This window comes from Mustela nivalis, assembly GCF_964662115.1.
Source record: "Mustela nivalis genome assembly, chromosome: 6".
Lineage (NCBI taxonomy): Eukaryota > Metazoa > Chordata > Mammalia > Carnivora > Mustelidae > Mustela > Mustela nivalis.
In genome coordinates this window covers 30,425,708-30,446,349 of record NC_139025.1, presented here as the reverse complement: position 1 = coordinate 30,446,349, position 20,642 = coordinate 30,425,708, and the positions used below count along the sequence as shown (strand labels likewise).

At 50.5% G+C, this 20,642-nt stretch overlaps 1 protein-coding gene across 2 annotated transcripts in view; it reads left to right on the top strand.

Moving 5' to 3' along the window:
* FBLN5 (fibulin 5) overlaps nt 1-20,402 on the top strand; it is a 65,061-nt gene extending 44,659 nt beyond the window's left edge. For both annotated transcript variants that reach the window (XM_082733974.1, XM_082733973.1), the window contains 6 exons: nt 5,857-5,979; nt 8,865-8,981; nt 12,742-12,861; nt 16,346-16,468; nt 17,417-17,543; nt 20,165-20,402. In XM_082733974.1, coding sequence (XP_082590100.1) covers nt 5,857-5,979; nt 8,865-8,981; nt 12,742-12,861; nt 16,346-16,468; nt 17,417-17,543; nt 20,165-20,387 — 833 coding nt within the window. In that variant the 3' untranslated portion in view covers nt 20,388-20,402. The remainder of the gene's footprint in view (nt 1-5,856; nt 5,980-8,864; nt 8,982-12,741; nt 12,862-16,345; nt 16,469-17,416; nt 17,544-20,164) is intronic.
* The last annotated feature ends 240 nt before the right edge of the window (nt 20,403-20,642 follow it).

Below are 20,642 nucleotides of genomic sequence, written 5' to 3'. Positions count from 1 at the left end.
GTGACCGTTCATACATTGGCAGAAGTTGAATGGGCTTGGCCAATTCTCTGCCCATTTTGAAAGCAGCTGAAGTCAGCTGATGTTTACCAAGCACTCTGATGAAAATAATTACCCAAGACCAAACAATGTGATCTCCATTAGTTGCATAGTTTGTTTCTGTAGAAGGTCATAGCTAGAAGGGGCCTTCCAGAACTCTCCTCCAAACTCTCACTTTACGGATAGAAAAATAGAACCCACAGAGAGCTGGAAACCTGCATTCCAGCTGGTTTCATCCAAGAGGAAAGGACTTTTGTTGTTGTTGTTATTTGGAAAAATGGACCACATGTTTGTTGCCTAATTAGAGACGCAGTATGAACAAGCTTTGTATTCTAAGCTTAATATCAAGCATTGAGTAAAGTGTTATAAACACAGAAAGATCTGGCTTCTATTGCCCAGGACCCACCAGACACATGGAGTGCAGATGTCCTGGGATTTCAACAAGCGAGTTCTCAAACGCTGAGGTCTTTAATTAAGCAGGTGTTTGGGAAGTAGGTCCTGTGTAACTTCCAGCCTTGGCTGGGCTTGTCTCACTGAAAAATGGCACGGACTCAGCCCAGCAGCAGGCCTGAAACTGGCTTCAGCTGGAGGCATAGGAATGTGCCATTGTTACTTTCTTCTTTCTTATCAAGCCCCATTAGCTTGAGCAAGGAAGGAACAAAAATGGGCTGGGAAAACATGTTGTTTCACTGGGTAAAAATTTACTACCAAGGAAATGATTTTGCCATTTCCAAAAAAGGCCTTTGGAAAGGTGTCGCCTTCCAAATACTTTTGGACGTTTTCTCCCAGTGTCACCCAGTGAGAATGTTTCCCTTTGGCTGATGGCCATTCTCGCACAAGAACAGAGACATTCCTCTGAGCTTGTGCACACGGGTGCACGAGGATGACCCCTTGTTTGCTCACAGGGCTGGAGAGCAGAAGACACAGAAAGAGGGAGGAGTCATAGGTGGGGTCAAGGTTGATCGTATTTGGCTCTGGAATTCGGTCAGACACACACACTCCTAGGTCACCAGATGTCTGCAATTATGGAATCATAGATGGACCCATGAACACCAAAGTTAAGAGGCAAAAACTGAGACTTGTTGCCCTCTCTTGCCACGTGTCTACCACTCCCAGGGGAGAAGTTCCCAGCTCTGGCTCTGGAAGAGCTAACCGTGCTTACAGCCCCCTGAGTCCCGGTGGTGTCTTCTGAGTGTCTTTGGTGAATCCCAGAACAAAGCCAGCGGGGGCAGAGGCCGTGGGTCCCCTACTTTTCACAGCTGTTAGAAATAGCACCTCACTTGGGGTAGGGAACTAAAATTTCCGGGACACCTATGGTGTGGACCTGTGTACACGTTAACTTAGGAACTCTATTTAGTAGCTCTCTTTAGCTGAACACCTGGGGAGGGTCCAGGAGCATTAATGAACTTGTCAGTAATACTTAGTTATCAAGTACAGGAGCCTGGATTCACACCCAGCTCTTCCTGCCCCCAAAGTAAGTTATTTATTTATTTATTTATTTTTTTTACCCACTAACCCTTTCTGGGGAGGTCTTGACCCTTTGGTCTTTTTTCCTCTTAGGCTTTGGTGCAGGCAGAAGGGCTTAGGCAATGTTCTTCCCATGGGCATGGATGGATCATTGGTTTTTGTTTTGCTTTGTTTTACAGCTTTTAAAGAGCCTTTAATTTCAGCTGGAACATGTGCTATGAAAACCATTTAAGTAGTTCCCCTTTAACTTTCAGGAATAAATGTGGATGTGTAAATCCATCTTTGGGTATGATATGTAAATTCAGATATGATAAAGAGCTGGCATACATATGCATATTATTTATATTCAAACTGATTTATGCTTATTTGTGGCAGTACCTTTGGTCTGTTATGTTTTTCAATAGAGATCTTTTTAAAGATTTTATTTATTTATTTATTTGACAGAGAGATAGCACAAGTAGGCAGAACAGCAAGCAGAAGGAGAGGGAGAAGCAGGCTTCCCGCTGAGCAGGGAGCCCGGTGCAGGACTTGATCCCAGGACCCCGGGATCATGACCTGAGTGGAAGGCAGCCACTTAACCGACTGAGCCACCCAGGCACCCGCCGATAGAAATCTTTATAGGAGAACCTGCAAGCCAGCACAAAGATTGTGGTCCCTCCCCAATGTGTCTCTCGAGTCAGCCTGAAAGGGTCTGCTTGTTGTGTTGTTGTTGTGTTTGTTGGGTTGTTGGGAAGTTGCCTTCTCATGTCGTGAGCCCACCTCCTCTATCTGCTGCCCCTGAGAGATCCCAGGTGGCCTTGATGGACATCCTTCATTCATACTGAGAGCACCTACCCACGTGAAGCTTGCGTCTAGCTGGGCACGTGACACAGAGCCATTGGTATGAAATCCTAAGTGAGTATCCCTAATACGTGGGCTGCTGTCCTGCGACCTGGGAGCCCAGTCTGGCCAGTGGCCTCCTGAGAGGATGGCACGGACAGGACTGATCTTGATGACTTCCTGGAGCGAGCAGTTGTTTCAGATTGAGAACATTTCCATCAAGGGCCGCTTTGGGGACGTCTAACAGAAAAGGTGACGGCTCAGACCAAGCCACACAGGTCAGCAGGGCTGTGCCACTCAGCGCAGAGGACAGCTTCTTCCTGGACAGGTGCAGGCCTGGGCTTCCATCTGCCAGCAGGTTCTGGAGATGGGAGTGAGCTCTCTCCTCCAGTTGCCAGGGGTACTGGCCACGTGGAGAGAGGACAAATGTTGCCCCACCTGGCGAGAGACGAGCCATGGATGCACTAGTGGAATCGTCTGGGTGCCAGGGCAGCTGGCCAGGGCACCTGACCAAGGCAACAGCTCCCAGGAGCGAGACAGGGAGGGGATAGAGGACTCTCAGGAGATCCTCAGTCTGGGAGTGACATGGCTGGAGGGCTCTGCTGGAGGCCAGCTCTTCCAAGTGGCCTGGGAGTTTGGGAGGATACACACACACACACACACACACACACACACACACAGTCACAGTAGAACCTAAAGGATGAATGAAGCCATAAATAAAGGACTGAATGAACTGAACATTCTTTCTTGGGAGACTCTTCCTAAGTATCACGTGGGAAAGGAAATAGCAGAGGTGGTTTACACACGAGCATAATGACACTTACTCAGGTTGCTGTAACTTGTACTTTTCCACTGATGCAGAAAAGGACCCTTTGCCAAAGAATGTCCTTGGAGTGGTTCGATGTATTTTTCTTTCTGTTATTTAAGTCAAATGTAGTTAATGTAAGCAGTTCAGCTGGGAGCTGGGAGGTGTGATGAGTCTTCCAGCCCTGGTGGAACCCCAGGATGAGAAGAACATTCTAGCTTCTGCTCCACCAGGTTTGTAAGCTCATGGTGGTTTTCAGGGGGGTTGGTCATGGGTTGCTTTTAAAGTCCACACACCAAAACGGTCTTGCCAGCACGTGGGCTCGGGAAATCTGTCTGGGGGCCTTGAAGGCATTCATGTCTGATGGTCGTGGGTTCCTTCATTCATTCAATAAAAAACTGTTGAACGTTTGCTATGGACACAGAGTCCCACCAGGTATGTTTTCAGGATATAAAGGTGAGACACACCCTTGGCAAAACTCCAGGGACTCACAGGGTTCTCAAAAAAATATGTATATCATGACAATCCATTTGTTGACAGAAATGCCGTTGGATCAAGTTAATTCTTTAATTCAGTAAAGGTGGTGGAGTCCTTTAAAAAACTGCACTTTCCAGATGTAGTTTCTAGGCTTGACTGTTTTGCACGTGTCCGTGTGTGTGTGCACGCACGCCTGTGCCCTCTCCTGCTCCGCACGCCCTTGGGGAGCTCCGTCTGGTCCACTGGCTCGGGTTGGTTTCTCCCCGCAGGAGTCCGCCAGCCCATTGTGTATGTCAAAAGTTATACAAACACGAGAGCCTTGGGAACTTGCTATCACCAAGTCTAATGGCACTTCTCCCCTGGGGTCTCTCTCACCCTTGATTCCTCTCGAGGCAGGAAAAAGCGTGCACATTCCAAAGGCGCTGTTGTTCCCAGGGTATAGTTGCCATCCATCACTCCCGGCCGGAAAAATGTAACCATGCCCTGGCCGATAGTGGCAGTATTTATTATCCTAGTCTTCGACAGGGATTGGAGCATGAGCGGCTGGCGGCCAAGCATTATTCTCTGGTTCCCCTGGGAGGCTTTGCTGGGTGGGCAGCACTGAGGGTGGAAGGGAGGCCAAGGGCAGGGGCAGGAGCTCTTGCAGCCAAGAACAGGCTGGCTTTCTGCCACGAAGTCTGCACATCGTCAGGTGTCAGGGTAGATCGAAGGCTGCACCACCTGGGAGCCAGGTTCTTGGAAGCTGCATGTTAGAGGCCTGAAGGCTGGTTTCCCGAGATGCGCAGACATCTGATCCTGTGGGGTGGGCTGTGGGTGAGTGGGCATCGTTGGTATTGATGCGTTCAGGGGGGTGGTGACCATGGTGGTATCACCTGAACCTGCCTTGGTGATGTGACATTCCTGCACAGTGGGGCGTGGAGTCAGGTGGGCAGGGAGGTCTGGGCTCAGCTCTTGGCTTGGTGCTATTCACGCTATCAGCAGAATTCTCCCATCTGTAAGATGGAGGTTATGAGTCCCCCTCACAGGGTTTGTGAGAATAAATATGGTGACATCTGTGCCGTGTCCTGTATACACACGACCTGTGCACACAATTCATGCAGACCACATAAACACAGGACGTGCAGACTACATTTGCAGGTACGTATGCGTGCGGCTTATACACATGACCTGTGTGCACCGCGTATGCATGCTCCACGTGCTGGGGGAGTGGCTTTCAGTGTTATTTCTAATTGCTTGTGGTCCTTTGGAGAAGGCAGGCAGCCCCCAGGAGTGAGAGGAGCGAAAGGCAGGTGCTCTGCTAAGGTACAGAGGGGAAGGGGAGGTTGATGAGGGGAGGCACTGGGATACGGATGTTTGATGGATTCCATGCGGCAAATTAATAGATGAATGTTTAGGGAAAGTCCCCTCCTCCAGGTAGAAGTGAGGGTGTGGTGTCAGGAGGTTGTAGTGTGGGGAGAAAGGGCAGAAGAATTTGCCTCCCTTGAAACAGTTCTGAGTGCCGAGGGTGCATACCAGATTTGGCGAATGTGGCCACACGTATGGCTTGGTCTCTATGCTCTGAAGCTCTTGATTAGGGGGAAGGGGTCGACTTGGACACAGGAATCTGCACACTGCCAGCCAGCCAGCCAGCCATACGCAGGCAGCCTTGCAGAGAGCCCCAGTGTTGAGCAGAGGGGAGGAAGAGATCAGTCCCAGGAGCTCTAGAGTGGAGCGGGGGGAAGGCTGCAGGGCTCCGTGGAGCTTCGGAGAGGTGCAGGCACCCCAGACTGAAGGGTTCTCATGGATGGCTACAATCAAGCGACTTCACTCCTAGCTCCCTTTGGCAGGAGATGTTTATTTTTCTTCTGTTATGTTCTCAGAGGTGTTTCTTCGACAGGTACACAATAGACCCCCGTTTAACACGTGCATGAATACGCCAAAGACAAAACGTGTTTCTAAATCAAGTCCTGGTTATTATCAAGGTGACCTGCTTTCAGAAAGTGGTGGGATGGGCTGTCAGTAGACTCCCCCAGGATGTGTGTTCTCTTCTTTTGTGGATTTTCTTTTGTGGATTTCTGGGGGAGCAGACCAGGTCTCCAAAAAGGTCAGTGTCTCCTAGGGGTATCCATCAGGGAGATACGTCCGTCTCCTTGGATGTAGCCTGGAGACATTATCACCTCCTTCCCAGGACAAGCAAGAAGCTGACACCCTTGGTGGCTCCAGGACTCTGGATTAATACAGGTGACAGTCTCTGGACTATGTCTGTGTTACAGATGTGGACGAGTGTGGAACGGATTCTCACCAGTGCAACCCGACCCAGATTTGCATCAACACGGAAGGAGGGTATACCTGCTCCTGCACCGATGGCTACTGGCTTCTGGAAGGCCAGTGCTTAGGTAACAGCTTGCTGGGCTCACAGAGACTCTTGGAAGTTCATGGTTGCTAGGGGTATTGTGAAATGGGGGCATAATGTGGTGGCTTCAGGGCATTGGGCTTTTCTTTGTCGGGGGAGAGATATAGAAGGCAATGGAGCCTGCACTGTTCCTTTAAATCAATCGAGACCATCACCATCAATCTCCTGGTTAGAGTGTTTAAATATAAGTTTTAAGGGCTTGTATTTGATTTCACCTAGACCTACTTCCTGCCTCCAGGAAGTTTATATCCAAGGCGGAAAGTGATAGAGGTGTGAGGATTATTCCGTCTTGGTGAGAAATCATGTTAAGAAAAGGGACCACTTTCTTAGTCACAGAAATGTCCCAAAGTCTCAACTGTGGGTCTGTAGATTCTAACGCCTCCTCCCATTACTTAGCTGTGGTCTTTTTATTCCAAAGGAGTCAGTCATCACCAATTGAGAATTTCACCCTTGCAGTTGGCATTCGCTATATGATCTCTCTGTTTATTTTTACTGGAGGGTTATTTGCCTTTCTTCCCCTCTGGTTTTGGTTTCGGCAAGTAAATGAATTCATAGCAATCTCTAGCTGTCACTTGAATTCTATTTCTAGGGTGTGATTTCTATGCTGTGTTTTCTTGGAAAAGCCGTACCAGTTCAAGTTCTCTAAGACCCTGTTCTCGTGCCCAACAATCAGTGCTGGAAGAGCGGAGAAACAAATCCAAACAACATCATGGAAACAAAAAAAAAAAAAGAAAGAAAAAGGAAAAAAAGTTCTTTTTTCTAAGACTCCCTTGATTAAGACTTGAATGCCAGTCTGCTCTAGAGCCTTGTCTGAAGCATCTTTAGGGCCTGATAAGCCAGACTAGACTTGGCTTGGTTCTCCTTTCCAGGCGTGCTCCAGGGAACTGGCTGCACATGGGGACATTTGTGAATACGACGGTCGCTGTGCATTTTAACGAACCTCAGCTATTGTGGAAAATTTGATGCCACTGATTTGAACATAAGCAGATCAGTGTGAGTGAGTTATTTGTACGGCAACTTAATATGTCGGCTCTCAGAGCTGGAAGGGATGTTAGATATTATGTCATCCAACTTTTATAGAGTTGGAAACTGAGACTCAAAGAGGGGAACATTTTGAACAAAGAGTGAGTAGGGTCTAAAATCTGGATCCTTTGGTCAGTCCAGTTTTTTTCCCACCACCAGGGGGCGCTAGAGAGGATCAGGTGAGAGGGACACAGGCTCCATTGTAGAGACTTTGGGGCTGGGCAACACTTCCCAATCTAAGTGGGGCCAGCAATGGGGACATTTCGCTCCTTGGGAGGGCTGGTCTCTACCACAGGGCTTGACGCTTTGGGAGGGATCCTCCTGGAGGCCTAACCTGGTGCCACACACTCAGCCTGTTCCCACTTCACACTCAAAGTGGAGACCTTTCCTAATTGTGGCTGAATTCATGCCTTCTCCTGACCAAACTCTTCTTTCCCTTTCAAATCCCATCACCATCTCCCACCCCTTTGGTACACCTTGGGAGGCATTGCTTTTGCAGAAAAATGAGGGGTGGGGGGGCTGCCTTTCCCCCAAGGTCTCCCTTAGGTGGAGGAGGCCCTCCCCCCCCCCCCCCAGCGCTGCCTCCCTGACCTCGGTGATGGGCCCAGTGGCACCCTGGGAAAGGTCAGGATCAGCAACCGCACAAGCCACTGTGCTTTCCCAGTGGGAACTGCAGAACACTCAGTGGGCAGTGGGATGGGCCAGGTTAGAAGGAGCTGCTGCTCAGAGAGAAGACAGACTCACAGGGGGCAGGGCACAGCCTCTGAGGGGGCTGAAGACCAGCTAAGGTGGAGGTGGGGTCCTTTCTGGCAGTGGGTGGTAGAAACCAGGCACAGAGACAGACTCAGAACCAGTCTCCAGAGCCCAGGCTGGGTGCTGGGTCCAAGGAACTGGAGTACTGGGGAGGGAACATCTGGCGGAGGTTGGGGATAAGATAAGGACCAGTTATAGGTGCAGTGAGATCAACTGGTCATAACAGGCAGTCATATAGGGTAAGTCTGGGGTCTCCATCTCTAGGCTTCATTCAAGGCACCCTGTCCCAGAGGAGCGAATTCTCTTGCCCATCAGCCCATTAACTTGGGGGTATTGGGAAGTGCTTTCCCAATGACATCAGGCTCCCCATTGACGGGTACATGTTAGCAGCGAGGGCATACTGCCCAGCTCTGCTGAAAGGCTTCATTCAGCCACAGAGCTGCTTGCTCAGGAAAGGCCAGCCATGGCTTGGGGGAGGCATTTTATCCAGAGTTTTATGTCTGCCCTGGTGCAAGCAGGAGATCCAAGGCGATCTCTGGCATCCTTGTGTTACTGGATCATAGGTCTCCAGACTGCCGTGTTGCCCTGCTTGTCCTGACCTACACTTGCCCTTGTTCCTGAGCGCTAGACAGATCATTGTTAATGGAGCTGGCGAGGAGCCTGTTGGAGCGAGGCTGTGGATTCCTCTTACACTTTAAGCCAACTTGTCCCTTCCCAGGGCTGTGTGACATTTTTACAGAATCTTAGAGTGGATTTTTGATGTTGGATAAATCTGAGCATGGAGTATTGAAGTTGGATAAAATCTTGGAGGCTGTCTGCCCCATGTCCCAGCTGAAGCAGACATTTCTTCTAGAACTTTCCAGGCAGGTGCAGGTGTTCATGGAACTGACATGCGTCAGGAAGGGTTGTAGCTGGATTGAAACTTAGACTCTGGGGGGTATCCCCATGCCTGATGCTCAGTCCGTACTGTCTTCTCTTTAGTTTCCCTTCCTTTACTGGTCCTGCTCCGAAAGTGATGGGCAGTCTAGATGCCAGGTGTGGCCCTGGTGATTGGGAAGAAGTATCTCACCTTGCTGGCGTTTCTCTTTCCAGACATTGATGAATGTCGCTATGGCTACTGCCAGCAACTTTGCGCAAATGTTCCTGGATCCTACTCTTGCACCTGCAACCCTGGTTTTACCCTCAACGAGGATGGAAGGTCTTGCCAAGGTATGCGATGCCAACGATCCCTTGAACCTGTTGAGAAGCACTAGATGCTGTCTTCTCTGGAGTCTGATGGTTGACGTGGTTATAATGTCCTGCTCCCTGTCACCACGTGCCCATCCCCGCTGCTTACCGAAACCTGAAGTCCAAACCGAAGGTTATGGGAAACATCTCAGAAAGTGCTCTGAGTATTGCTGAGAGGAGAGGCACAGTCATCCATCAGCTAGGGCTTATGGTTTCATGGATTTGCTTCTCTCTGTGTGTCTACTTTCCATAAGTAGCCTTGCCAGCTTTCTGGGCTAATCAGAAATTTTCACGCATTTCCTGTAGCCTGAGTTCAGTGTCTGATGCTCAAGGGGGGTGGTCAGCATTCCCCACAAAAGCAGAGTGAAATAAAGACACCCCCCCTTTTTTTGAGAGAGGGAGTGAGCAGAGGGAAGAGGGGCAGATGGAGAGGAGAGAGAGAGAATCCCAAGCAGGCTCCACACCCAGCGTAGAGCCTGACTCAGAGCCTGACGTGGGGCTCGGTCTCACCACCCTGAGATCATGTTCTGAGCTGAAACCAAGAGTTGGATGCTCAACTAACTGACTGAGGCCCAGCCCTCCGGCGCCCCAAAACAAAGGCATTTTCTGAGTTTTACGTGATCACTTCAAATACTGATACGTGAGTAAAGCAAGCTATATCTCTTCTGCAGTCTCCATCCGAGGGTTTCTTCTGCTTGGGAAGTGCATGGGGGCTCAAGGCTCAAGAAATTCATGCAAGGCCTGCCTAGCCCCGGGCCCGCCCCCCAGCCCCCACCCAGGCCTCCAGCCCTGGCAGCGGCTCCGTCCTGGGTGGAGGTAGCGTGCCCGAGACTCAAAATGAGGTCTTTGTTTGGAGCCGGCCACCAGGTTCTGCAAGGCCCATTTCCTTGTCACACCATTTGAGGTCTGGCGGGCGGGCTGCGAGCCAGCTGGTTGGAGGATATTATGTTTCCATTAGCTTAATCGGATCTAAATCATTGGGTAAACAGGAAGGCATCAGTGAAAGGGTCTGATCCTGGATTCTTTGTAAGTCTTTCCTCCAAAGCTGGTTCTGCTAATTGTTCCAAGAAGTCTCGACTGCGTTCCTCTTGCCAGGAGAGGTAATTTTCTTCGGAGAGCGGAGGCCAGGCCTGGGGGTTGAGGGGCCCTTCCGTCCCCATGGAGCAGGCAGCAGGCCCCTGGCTCCCTTGCTGCTTGCTGGGAGAAGTGACGTAGGGCAGAGGCAGGCTTCTCGGGGCGTAGGCAGGGGGTTGGAAGTGCCAGCCCAGGCTTCTACCCAGAGACTGGCAGGGCGCCTCCAGCACCTCGCGGGAAATAGTCATGCACAGCGGGGCCCAAAGGCTCGGGTGTCCTTCAGGCCTCTTGGGATCAGAACTGTGATGGGGAGCAAGTGAGCCACAGGGCAGTGCCAAGTCCAGCAGCACGCTAAGGCCCAGAAATGGGCACCTAGCCATGAGGAGACTGCCTTAGCCGGGTCCTGGGTACAGCAGGGGCTACATTCTCCACTGAGCTTTGGTCATCCTCACGCCTCTTGCAAGGAAGGGTGTTTTGTGCTCTTGGAAGCACTGCCCCAACTGTTAACCTCACTGAACCCGAGTGATAGCGGGAGTAGATAGGTAGGGCTGTTGCCTGGCTCTGCAGAGGAGGAAATCAAAGCTCAGAGGTGTTAAGCAACATGGCCAGAGTCACACAGCCAGGGGGTCACAGAGCTGAGAGAGCCAAGGCTCCAACCTTCCTGGCGGGCAGGTTGGAGCAGGACTTGGCCTGCAACCACTCAATTCAGAAGGGCACCTGGGCTGTATGGATCCCAGGGGGCAGAGGCCCCAGGGAGAAGGGTTGCTCTGCAGATAGCTGAGAGCTGCAAGACAGAGGGACCGGAGCTCCCTCATCCCCGTGTGGTCAACATGTGGCCGGAAGTCAAGGGCACCAGCCCTAATCCCCAGTGGTGCCGTCCTGTCCCGCCTGCACTTGAGTCAGAGGCCCCCTGCCATGGCCTTTCCTGGCTTCTGGGTTGCAGAGCCTCCAAGCTCTGTTGGGGGGATTTGTGCCTTGCTGGACCTTCCCTGTAGAATCCTGTTCCCCCCTGACCCCCCTCCCCCACAGCTCTAAGGCAGCAGGAGGTGTGTGGGCATAGGATTAGCCCTCCCTGTATAGAAAAGCTTCTCAAGCTGTTCCTTGGGAAGGCTTTTCACTTGGAAAACACTCAAATCTCTATTCAGAGCCTTAAGAGGTTTACCTGGACTTTGAAGGGGAATTCTCTCAGCTGGAACTTTGGTCACCAGCCTGTGGGGCTCAGGAGAGGGTGTGCTTACAATGCGTCAGTCAACGTCACCGGAGAAAGGGGCTCCTTCCTTCCCCTTCCCTCATCCTGATGAACTGTGCAGAATACATAATTCACAGGTATTACGGAAGGACCCCTGACTCATGTTTCAGTTCCAACTGTGCTCTTGTTAGCCTGGGGACTTGGGCACCTCTCCCAACGTTCAAACAGCCTTAAAATTATCAATGTATCACTGATGTACAATATTATTTATTTATTTGACAGACAGAGATCACAAGTAGGCAGTGAGGCAGGCAGAGAGAGAGGAAGGGAAGCAGGCTCTCTGCTGAGCAGAGAGCCTGATGCGGGGCTCGATCCCAGGACCCTGAGATCATGACCTGAGCAGAAGGTAGAGGCTTTAATCCACTGAGCCACCCAGGCACCCCAATAAACTGCACTATTAAAGGCACATTATTTCATAAACTTTGCCATAAACATGGATACCCCCATGTAGCCATCACCACACTCAAGATGATGAAATATTCCATTATCTAAACGTTTCCCTGTCCCCCTTTTGTGGTCCTCTCCTTAACCCACTGAACTTGTAACACAAGGCAGTGGTCCTTGTAAGGATTCAGTAACTCTGAGATCCTTCTGGAATAATGGGTGGTGTTATATATGAGTAATTGTCTTAGTTCAGGCGGTTGTGACAAAATACCACATTGAGGGCCTTAAACCACAGAAATTTATTTTCTCCTAGTTCTTGAGGCAAGAAATCCAGGATCAAGATGCTGGCAAGGTGGGGTGCTTGTGAGGGATCCCTCCCTGGCCTGCAGATGGCCACCTTTTCAGCGTGTGCTCGTATGACAGAGGGAGCGACCTCTCTGCTGTCCATTCTTATCAGGGCACTAATCCCACCATGAGGGCCCCACCTGTATGACCTCATTTAAACTTAATTACCTCCCAAAGGCCCCATCTCCACATCCAGTCACGTTGGGGGTTAGGGCTTCAACATAGGAATTTTGGGGGAAGGACACAATTCAGTCCATAATAAAGAGAGTTATTATTAGAATGGTTGTGGTTCTTTAGTTGTTTACCTGAAACATCAAAGCCAGCAGGAGCGAGGGAAGAGCTAATCAGTGATCGAAGGCGTGAGATGGTGGGAATGAGCAGATGTTGCCTGGAAGTTTCTGTGGGGTGAGCCTTGGGGACCAGACTTACTAGGAGGGTATATGTGTACCTGTGTCCACATGGATATGGTGTGTGTTGTTTCTACCTTGCCCAACTTGTGAGCAAAGAAGGACATGTGAATGGAGGACTCTGGGGTCTGAGCTCTAGATCTGGGAAGTCCTGGGTGGAGGTCTTTGGCGCCTGTGAATCTGGTCTGGTACCTGTAGATTTTGTTGCCAGTGCATTTTCTGCCTCATCATTGGGGATTTTCTGTTGTGAGAATGGTCAATAATGATCTTTCGCTTTCCCTAGACGTGAATGAGTGTGCCACTGAGAACCCCTGCGTGCAAACCTGTGTCAACACCTATGGCTCCTTCATCTGCCGCTGTGACCCAGGATATGAACTTGAGGATGATGGTGTTCGTTGCAGTGGTAATGGGCTTTGGCATTTGGAGACTTCCGTCAGTCCTAGGGGGTGGAAGGGTTGGCGGGGTGGTGTGGAGGACAAGGGCTTCCTTCACAGGTGTTTCCTCTGCTTTCCCAGACATCCCCAGTTGGGGACATTTCCCCGCATGGTGGGGTCACAACCACACAAAGCAGAGATGAGTCACTTCCCAAAAGGTGGAGTAGAGTCCCCTCCCTTGTCATTTGATGCCTAATGCAAAAACCAGCAGAGCTACCTTTAGGGTCTGACAGGGCTTGAAGAGGGAAAGGAGTTGCCCAATTCTGTGTGTTGGTTTGAATTATCTGTCCCTGCCCAGCATGACAGTACTTGTAGAGGAAAGTGACTTTGGTATAATAGCATATCTCACAGGGCAGTGTTGGCGGGGGTACTGAATGGGTGATCATATGGGTAAGTGAAAATACTTTGTGAACTTCTAAAATCTCTACAAATAATCAGTTCTTGGCTCCAGGACTGGCACGTAGTGTGCACACCATCAACAGCTCTCAAAGCAGTGAGTAAATGATTGAACGTTGAATTAATTCTTAATAATTTGTGTGAACGTAACATGGTGGCTTTGTTGGCCTTTTATAAATTCCTTCCAAGACTGAGAAGCTATGATTCTCTGCCAGTAATTTCTTGAGAACTCTACTATAATTTTCTTATTAAACCTGTAACACAGAACTTATAAACACAAACTCTTGAGAACAGGGATGGCATTTTACTCCTATAAATCCCTATAGCATTCCTCACAGAGCCATGTACAGCTCATTCTTTCTTCTATTCGTCCTTCTTTCCTTGTTTTTTTGTAAATACTGGATTAAAGTAAACTCCATTCCATCCACTTTTGGCATCCTGAGCGGTTGTGAGTTAGCACGGTCCAAATTAATGATGCTTCACTGTATTTTTCAAAATAAGCGAACCATACCCTAGAGTGTGAACATCTTTTTGTCCTGCTGAATGGAAAGTTTCTTAATCCTGGGTTTCACTGTGACAGGAACTGACCCAGGTCATGAATGAGACTTGTCTGGTAGCTTCACGGAGGATGGGGGTGTTCTGGGGACAGAGTTCTCTGAACAATTGAGCACCTTTCCCTGGGGCCCAGAGAGCCGGAGGCCCAAGTAGGCCGTTGTAGAGAGTTTAGACGGATTAAATGTCAGTCCCAGAAGCTAATAAAATACCTTTAGGCATGAAAAGCTACTTTCTTCCTAGATTTCAGGTCCTCCCATGGCACTCCTTGGGAAATCTGGGCCAAGGGACTAAGAGGGGGAAAGTTGAGCATTATGAGATTGAGAGCGTTTGTTTCTGCCGAGGTCCGTGCACATCCAGGGGTGTTTACTGACCATCTGCAGAGGTAGGATAGGAGGGTGACTGGAACCAGACAGAGCCAGGTTCAATTCTAGTTCTTTCCTTGGCCATGTCAATAGGGTGGTCATAAAGATGAAAAAAGCTGGTGTACCTAGGTGCCGTTCCACGTTAGTTGACTTTCTCTAGGTGTGAGTGCAAAAGACTTCTGACTTTACAGAGATTTTACATCTTTGGTGGTTTTGCAACACTTTCCAGTTGACTCACTTTACCCGAAACTGCCATCTTCTCCACGTTCGCCATGGTGCCCACTTTTCTAAGACATAGAGTGACCCCTGGCCTACTAGGGCCCCTCCCTAATAGGAGGGGGAGGTGGGTGGAAGGTGGAGATGGGTGCTGCCATCTCCTCGGGGCTGGTCCTGCTTAGGGGATGCCCCCCAAACTCAGAGCCCCTTAAGTCCTGAGCATAATTGCTCCGGGAGACATTACAGCATTGGGTGGATGGGTCATAGGATCTGGAGGCTGGCTGGCTGGCTGGCTGGCTTCAAATCCCAGCTTTCCTGCTTACTCGTTATCTGTGAACTTAGTCGGGTTACCTAACCTCTGTAAGCCTCAATTTTTCCTCTGTAAAGCGTAGCTAGTAACAGTGCTTCCTTCAGAGGGCTGAGGCAAGGATTAAGTCAGATGAGGCCTGGGGCGCCCGGCTGGCTCCGTCGGTGGAGCGTGCGACTCTCGATCTTGGGTTTATGAGTTTGAGCCCTACATTGGGTATAGAGATTACTTAAAAGAACTTAAAAATAAGATCTTAAAAAAAAAATGCGATGAGGCATATGAAACATTTAACCCAGCCCTTGATACATTACAAACACTCGGGAGCTACAGGTTTTTATTATTGCTTGTACCAGAGGCATGGACCAGAATCTACAAACATAACAGCGATCCAGGGGGAACACTCTCTGTTGATGGGCTGGGGCCAGAGCCCTGGGACCCTACAAGGTCCTGGGGGAGGCGGAGGGGAGCTGCCAGAAGCAGATCTTGCCTCACTGGGCATGCTTTGACTTTTCGCATCAGCATCCCGGTTCTGCTGGCTCCGAGCCCCTCGCCTGGAGACCCGTGGGAGAGATGGGACGGGAGTTCTCCTTCCCTGATGGGAGAGGCGTTGGGCGTGTCACACCCAGCATGAGCCAGTGGTGGGGAAGCCGCCTTATTTGTGCTGACACCTTCCCTGGGTGCTCCCAGGCCCCCGTGGTCTGTGAGCGAGAGAACAACCCGAGGACATGTCACATGGGGAAACTAGTGAAAGCAAGTTTTCGGGAAACAATAAATGAAAGAAAAACATGTTTTCTTTGGCGCGCCTCTCAAATGAGGCTCAAACAGGGGCTTGGTTGCCAAACTCTGTGTGCGACGAAGAGTTGGCTCTTCCGAGCCGGCCTCTGCATCAGCTGTCAGGGCCAACATGGTCAGTGGCTCTGCCTTCACGTCCCCTCCTCTGCAGTCAGAGGGTCGCCCGGCTCCAGTTTCCCAGGTCCCAGTGGCCTCCTGAGGCTGGTGGGCCACCCAGGGATATTACGCTCGCTCACCCCAGGGCCGCTCCAGAATTTTCTCTTTCAGGGAGATATTTGGACACAAAGACATTTTAATCTAATGGATATCCCCTGGTCTCCTGGATATGTCCCTTTCAGTTGTGACTTTAGAAATAACATTTCTCAACGCTGGGGTGATTAGAGGGGCACTGGCACTGGTAGAGTTGCCCTTTTGGAAGACTGGGCCCGAAGAATGTTTTTTTTTGGGTTTTGGAGAAGCGCTCTGCACCCAGAAAACCCCAATGGGCAAAGAAATCCTGCCCCTGGAAGTGGAAGGTACATTCACCTGCTGGGCAAAATACGTCTGTAGCGAGTGGATAATGTAGCTGAGCCGGAGGTAGTCATGTAGGGGAAGTTTGATGGAGACAGATTTCAGCTCCAACAATGAGAGCTGTCCAAATGTCAGTGGGTGTCCTCAGTAGGTAGTGAGCTCCCTGTCACCCGAGTGTGTGAGAAGTAAGATGGCAACTTTGTAGCCACAAATGTACCATCATATGTGTCAGGAAGGTGGAGGAGTTGGAGGAGAAAAACACTAAGCCCTCAGGTGGTCTGATTATAAGCAGCAGGTGTGACTTGTCTCCCCCAGACATGGACGAATGCAGCTTCTCTGAGTTCCTCTGCCAACATGAGTGTGTGAATCAGCCCGGCACATACTTCTGCTCCTGTCCCCCTGGCTACATTCTGCTGGACGACAACCGAAGCTGCCAGGGTAAGGCTGTCCAGGGGGGCCTGGCTGGGGAATGTGTGAGGTGTGGGCTGGCTCAGGGGGTCACCTGGATGTCTTCACCTGGGGAAGGTGGCAGAGATGAAGGCAAAAGTGGGTTCCAGCGGCTCCCAGAGGGCCAGGCTCTGACCTTGATGTTCGGCCTTCCTGTCTTGTGACCCATACTTTGGCTTCAACAAGGACATGGCTACTCTCTCTTCTGTCCTGAGTTCCCCAGAGAGAGGTGATCTGTCCAGTTTCCCTGACCCCTCAGAGGAATGCTCCAGACCCAACCAAGGCTTCACTCATGGACCTTGCGCCAGGCCTCTGGGAAGGTAGTCTAGTTAGTGTTTTTCTACTGACTCCTCAGAGAGCAGATGCCAGAGACTCACACGTCTGACTGCTGTGTGCCTCAGAGAATCAGGACCCCAGGCTGTGAAGGGGGTACATCTCCTCCCGATTGGCTGCTTGGGCTGATTCCCACTCCCACGGTCCACCCACTGGTGCCAGTGGAGAGGCTGGAACTGAGCCACTGACCTATTCCAGCTCCTTGAACTTACCTTACCTGAACATCAAGCAAGAATTCTCTGTGGCAGTGCTGGACAATAGAAATATAAAGTTAGCTGCTAAATAGGAGCCTTATAGAAGTAAAAAAGAAAGAGGTGAAATTAATTTTCAGAATTTTTTTTCATGTAATACTTTGGCAATACTATCATTCCAACTTGTACTCCATGTAAAAACTGTTGATAAGATGCGGCATTCTTGTTTTGTACCACATGGGCAAGGTCTGTGTATCTTTTCCATGCACAGCACATCTCACCTTGCACTGGCCACATTTCCCATGCTCAGTAGCCATCTGTGGCCGGTAGCTGTCACAGTGGAAGTGTAGTTGTGTAGTAAAGACCCAGCTGCAGCACCGTCCTGTTTCAGCCTCTTACCTACCCTGCATTTCAGATATCAATGAGTGTGAGCACGGAAACCACACGTGTAACCTGCAGCAGACGTGCTACAATTTGCAGGGGGGCTTCAAGTGCATTGACCCCATCCGCTGCGAGGAGCCTTATCTTCGGATCAGCGATAAGTAAGTCATTTGAGAAATGTGTGCATGAGGGAGGGGTCTGGTTCAGGAGGAGAAATGGGTGCATGAGGGAGGGGTCTGGTTCAGGAGGCTGCCAGGGTGGCGGAGAGGACAGTGCCCCGGCCTGGCCTGTTGGCTACCCCTCGCCCCCACACACAGAGGTACATCTGCCCTCCCTTCTTGCAGTGCCACCTTTACCGCCCTGAGCAACACCCATTCCTTGCCCTAGAGATAAAGGGATGAATCAGACCCATCCATCTTGTCCTCTAGGAAGGAATGCAGCATCTAAGAGCCATTTGTGGCTTACCACAAAGGGTGCTTCCTGCTCTGAACAAAATCTGGTAAAAGAGGGTGAAGCAGAGGCAGAGGGGCAGGCAGAGGGTCCATCACTGCAGACAGCTTCCCTCCATGCTATGAGCTGTGCTTCCAGCAACGTTTTGGCTTCTGGTTCCAGGACCCTTCGGGACAGAGTTGGCTGCTCTCCCTGATCCCATGGCTGGTTCTCCCTGGGAACTACAGGGCTGCCCTTGTCTGTGGCCATGGACTGACCCGGTTCAGGGCACAGCACTGAGCTAGTGTGGCTGGGGACATTGGTGACATGCTGCTGAAAGCTGTCTGCCTCCAGGACCCATTCCTCCGGACTCCAGTCACCCCCTTCCATCCTGTGCCCTTGTCCATGTGTCCTGTGCTCCTGGCAACCCAAACGGGACTTGCCCTCACCTTTACCCATGCCCTGGAGCATCCAGCCTCCCAACTTTCGCACACCCGCTTCCGCCATATGGAAGGCATCCCTCCCGCCGCCGCGTAGACAGATCGGCCCGTCTTTCAGATCTTAGCTGCGGTACCCCCGCCCCTAGCTGTTTGTGAGCCTCTTCAGCTGCCCTCCACCATCAGGCCCGTCTCCAGGCTTCTTAATTTAGGAAGCAAGTCTTGTCTGTGGGACACGTGACATTCCAAGGGGCCATTTGGGCACCAGGGACATTTTGGCTTGGCTATTTTGATCAGCCTTGAAAAAACAAAACTTTCAAAATTATTTTTATGAGTTCCTTGATCCAGTGTTCGTCCAGCTCCTGGTACGTGGCAGACGCCTGTGCCGGGCACCGTGGGTTTTTTTTTTGCCCTCGTGATAGAGGAGGAGAAAGACATTAAGCAAATTGGCTTGTAAATGAAAACATAATCATAGATTGGGATAGGGGCTACGAGCCAGAGGAATGGGAATTTATAGAAGGAATATGTAGGTTGGACTTGGTGTAGACTGGGGAGTCCAGAAGCTCCTCTGAGGAAATGGCATTTGGTCTGGGATGGGAAAATGAGTCAACGGTGGGGTGGCCGAGTGGGAGAGGAGAGGAAAAAGCGTGGGCCAGGCTTACAAGGTAGTGGAAGGCTGGCTATCTTTAGGAGATGGAGGAGGTTCGATTGCTGCCGCCTAGTGAGTGAAGAGGGCAGTGATCGGAGGGAAATTGACAGAAGCCAGGTCCCCTGGGTTTTACAGGCTGAAGTGGTGTTTAGTTTTTACTCACATTGCAAGGGTTGGCCATTGAAGAATCTTAAAGCAGGACGGAGGCAGAGTCTGGTTTTTTGACGACGGGCGCTCTGGCTGCCATGTAATGGTTTGAACCGGGAGGGACCTATTGGAAGGCCATCCTAGAGGTCCAGGAGAGACCAGACGGTGGCCTGAACAACAGCGTTGTGATAAAGGGGATGGTGAAGGGTGGTTGGACCTGGACTGTACTCTGGAGATAGAACCAACCAATGTTTTGAAGAGAGAGCAGAAGTTTAGGGAAAGTCCCAGAAACAAGACAAGGCCGACGCCCAGTTCTGCCCATCAAGGCACCCCACCTACAGTCGTCCTCATCCTGTTGTGAACTCTCACCCCTAGGGGGAGTCTCAGGGATGAGGTGAGAGATTGGGGTGGTTAGGGAGACATCAAGCGGCCTCTACAACAGGACTTTCTTGGGAAAGGGAGTCAATGGTTTCACGTTATGAAATGCTGTTACTAGTAAAGATATTTGTGTCCATGATTTATTTCTCCCATGAGAACAGGAACTATTTGAGGTCAGGATCATATTGATCCTTGCAATTCCAAGGGTCTAACATTGTGTCTTATAGTGAGTTTAGTGAGTTCTAAGCTCTTGTTTATCAAACAAAAAGATGAAGGGATGTTCTCCACAGACCGTGCGAAGTGCTACAGAGAACGTCCACGGGCCACCGAGTTCCTGTCCATCTCATGCGATTTCTCACTTTTAGAATATCTTCATGAGTATGTACGTCTGGGGAAGTAAAGGGCGACACGACCAGCGACGCCTTTTGCCAAATAAATACATGAAAATATAAAGTGCGTCAGAGAAGATGCCAGCATTCTTCAGACCAGACATCTAAGGCTTACCCTCTAGTAGCAGGAATATCTGAGTGGTCAGAATAGGCCATTCTCTAGGAAACAGAGAGCTCACTTGCATCCTGGTGAGTTTGTAGATGAGACCCAGGGACCGAGAGGACCTACAGTTACAGCAATCAGATGTCAGAAGTCGGGTGGCCTCCTTTTCAGTGTTTTAAGGGAGGAGGTAGGTACAAAAAACATCTGGAAAAGACTTACCGCATTCTCTCATGATTTCCCTTCCCAACAGCCGCTGCATGTGTCCCGCTGAGAATCCTGGCTGCAGAGACCAGCCCTTTACCATCCTGTACCGGGATATGGATGTGGTGTCAGGACGCTCGGTTCCCGCTGACATCTTCCAAATGCAAGCCACGACCCGCTACCCTGGGGCTTATTACATTTTCCAGATCAAGTCTGGGAACGAGGGCAGAGAATTCTATATGCGGGTAAGAGGGGCTGGTCACCGTCTTTAACAAGGCTCATGTTGTTAACCTCCCCCTTTCCCCCCTCCCCCGCGGGGCTTCTGGAAACAGGTCTGAGAGCAGCTGAGAGGGGTGAGTGTGAAGGGAGAAGAGGGAAGCGGGTGGGAGTCAGGACTTCGAGGTTCTGATTCCTGTGACTTTCTGAGCAGCCTTGTGAAAACTGCTTCTCTTTTTTGAGTCTCTGGATCCTCATTGTCTGCTGTCATGGGAAGTTAGGCCGAGGTACAATCCTCTGTCCTGCCTGGA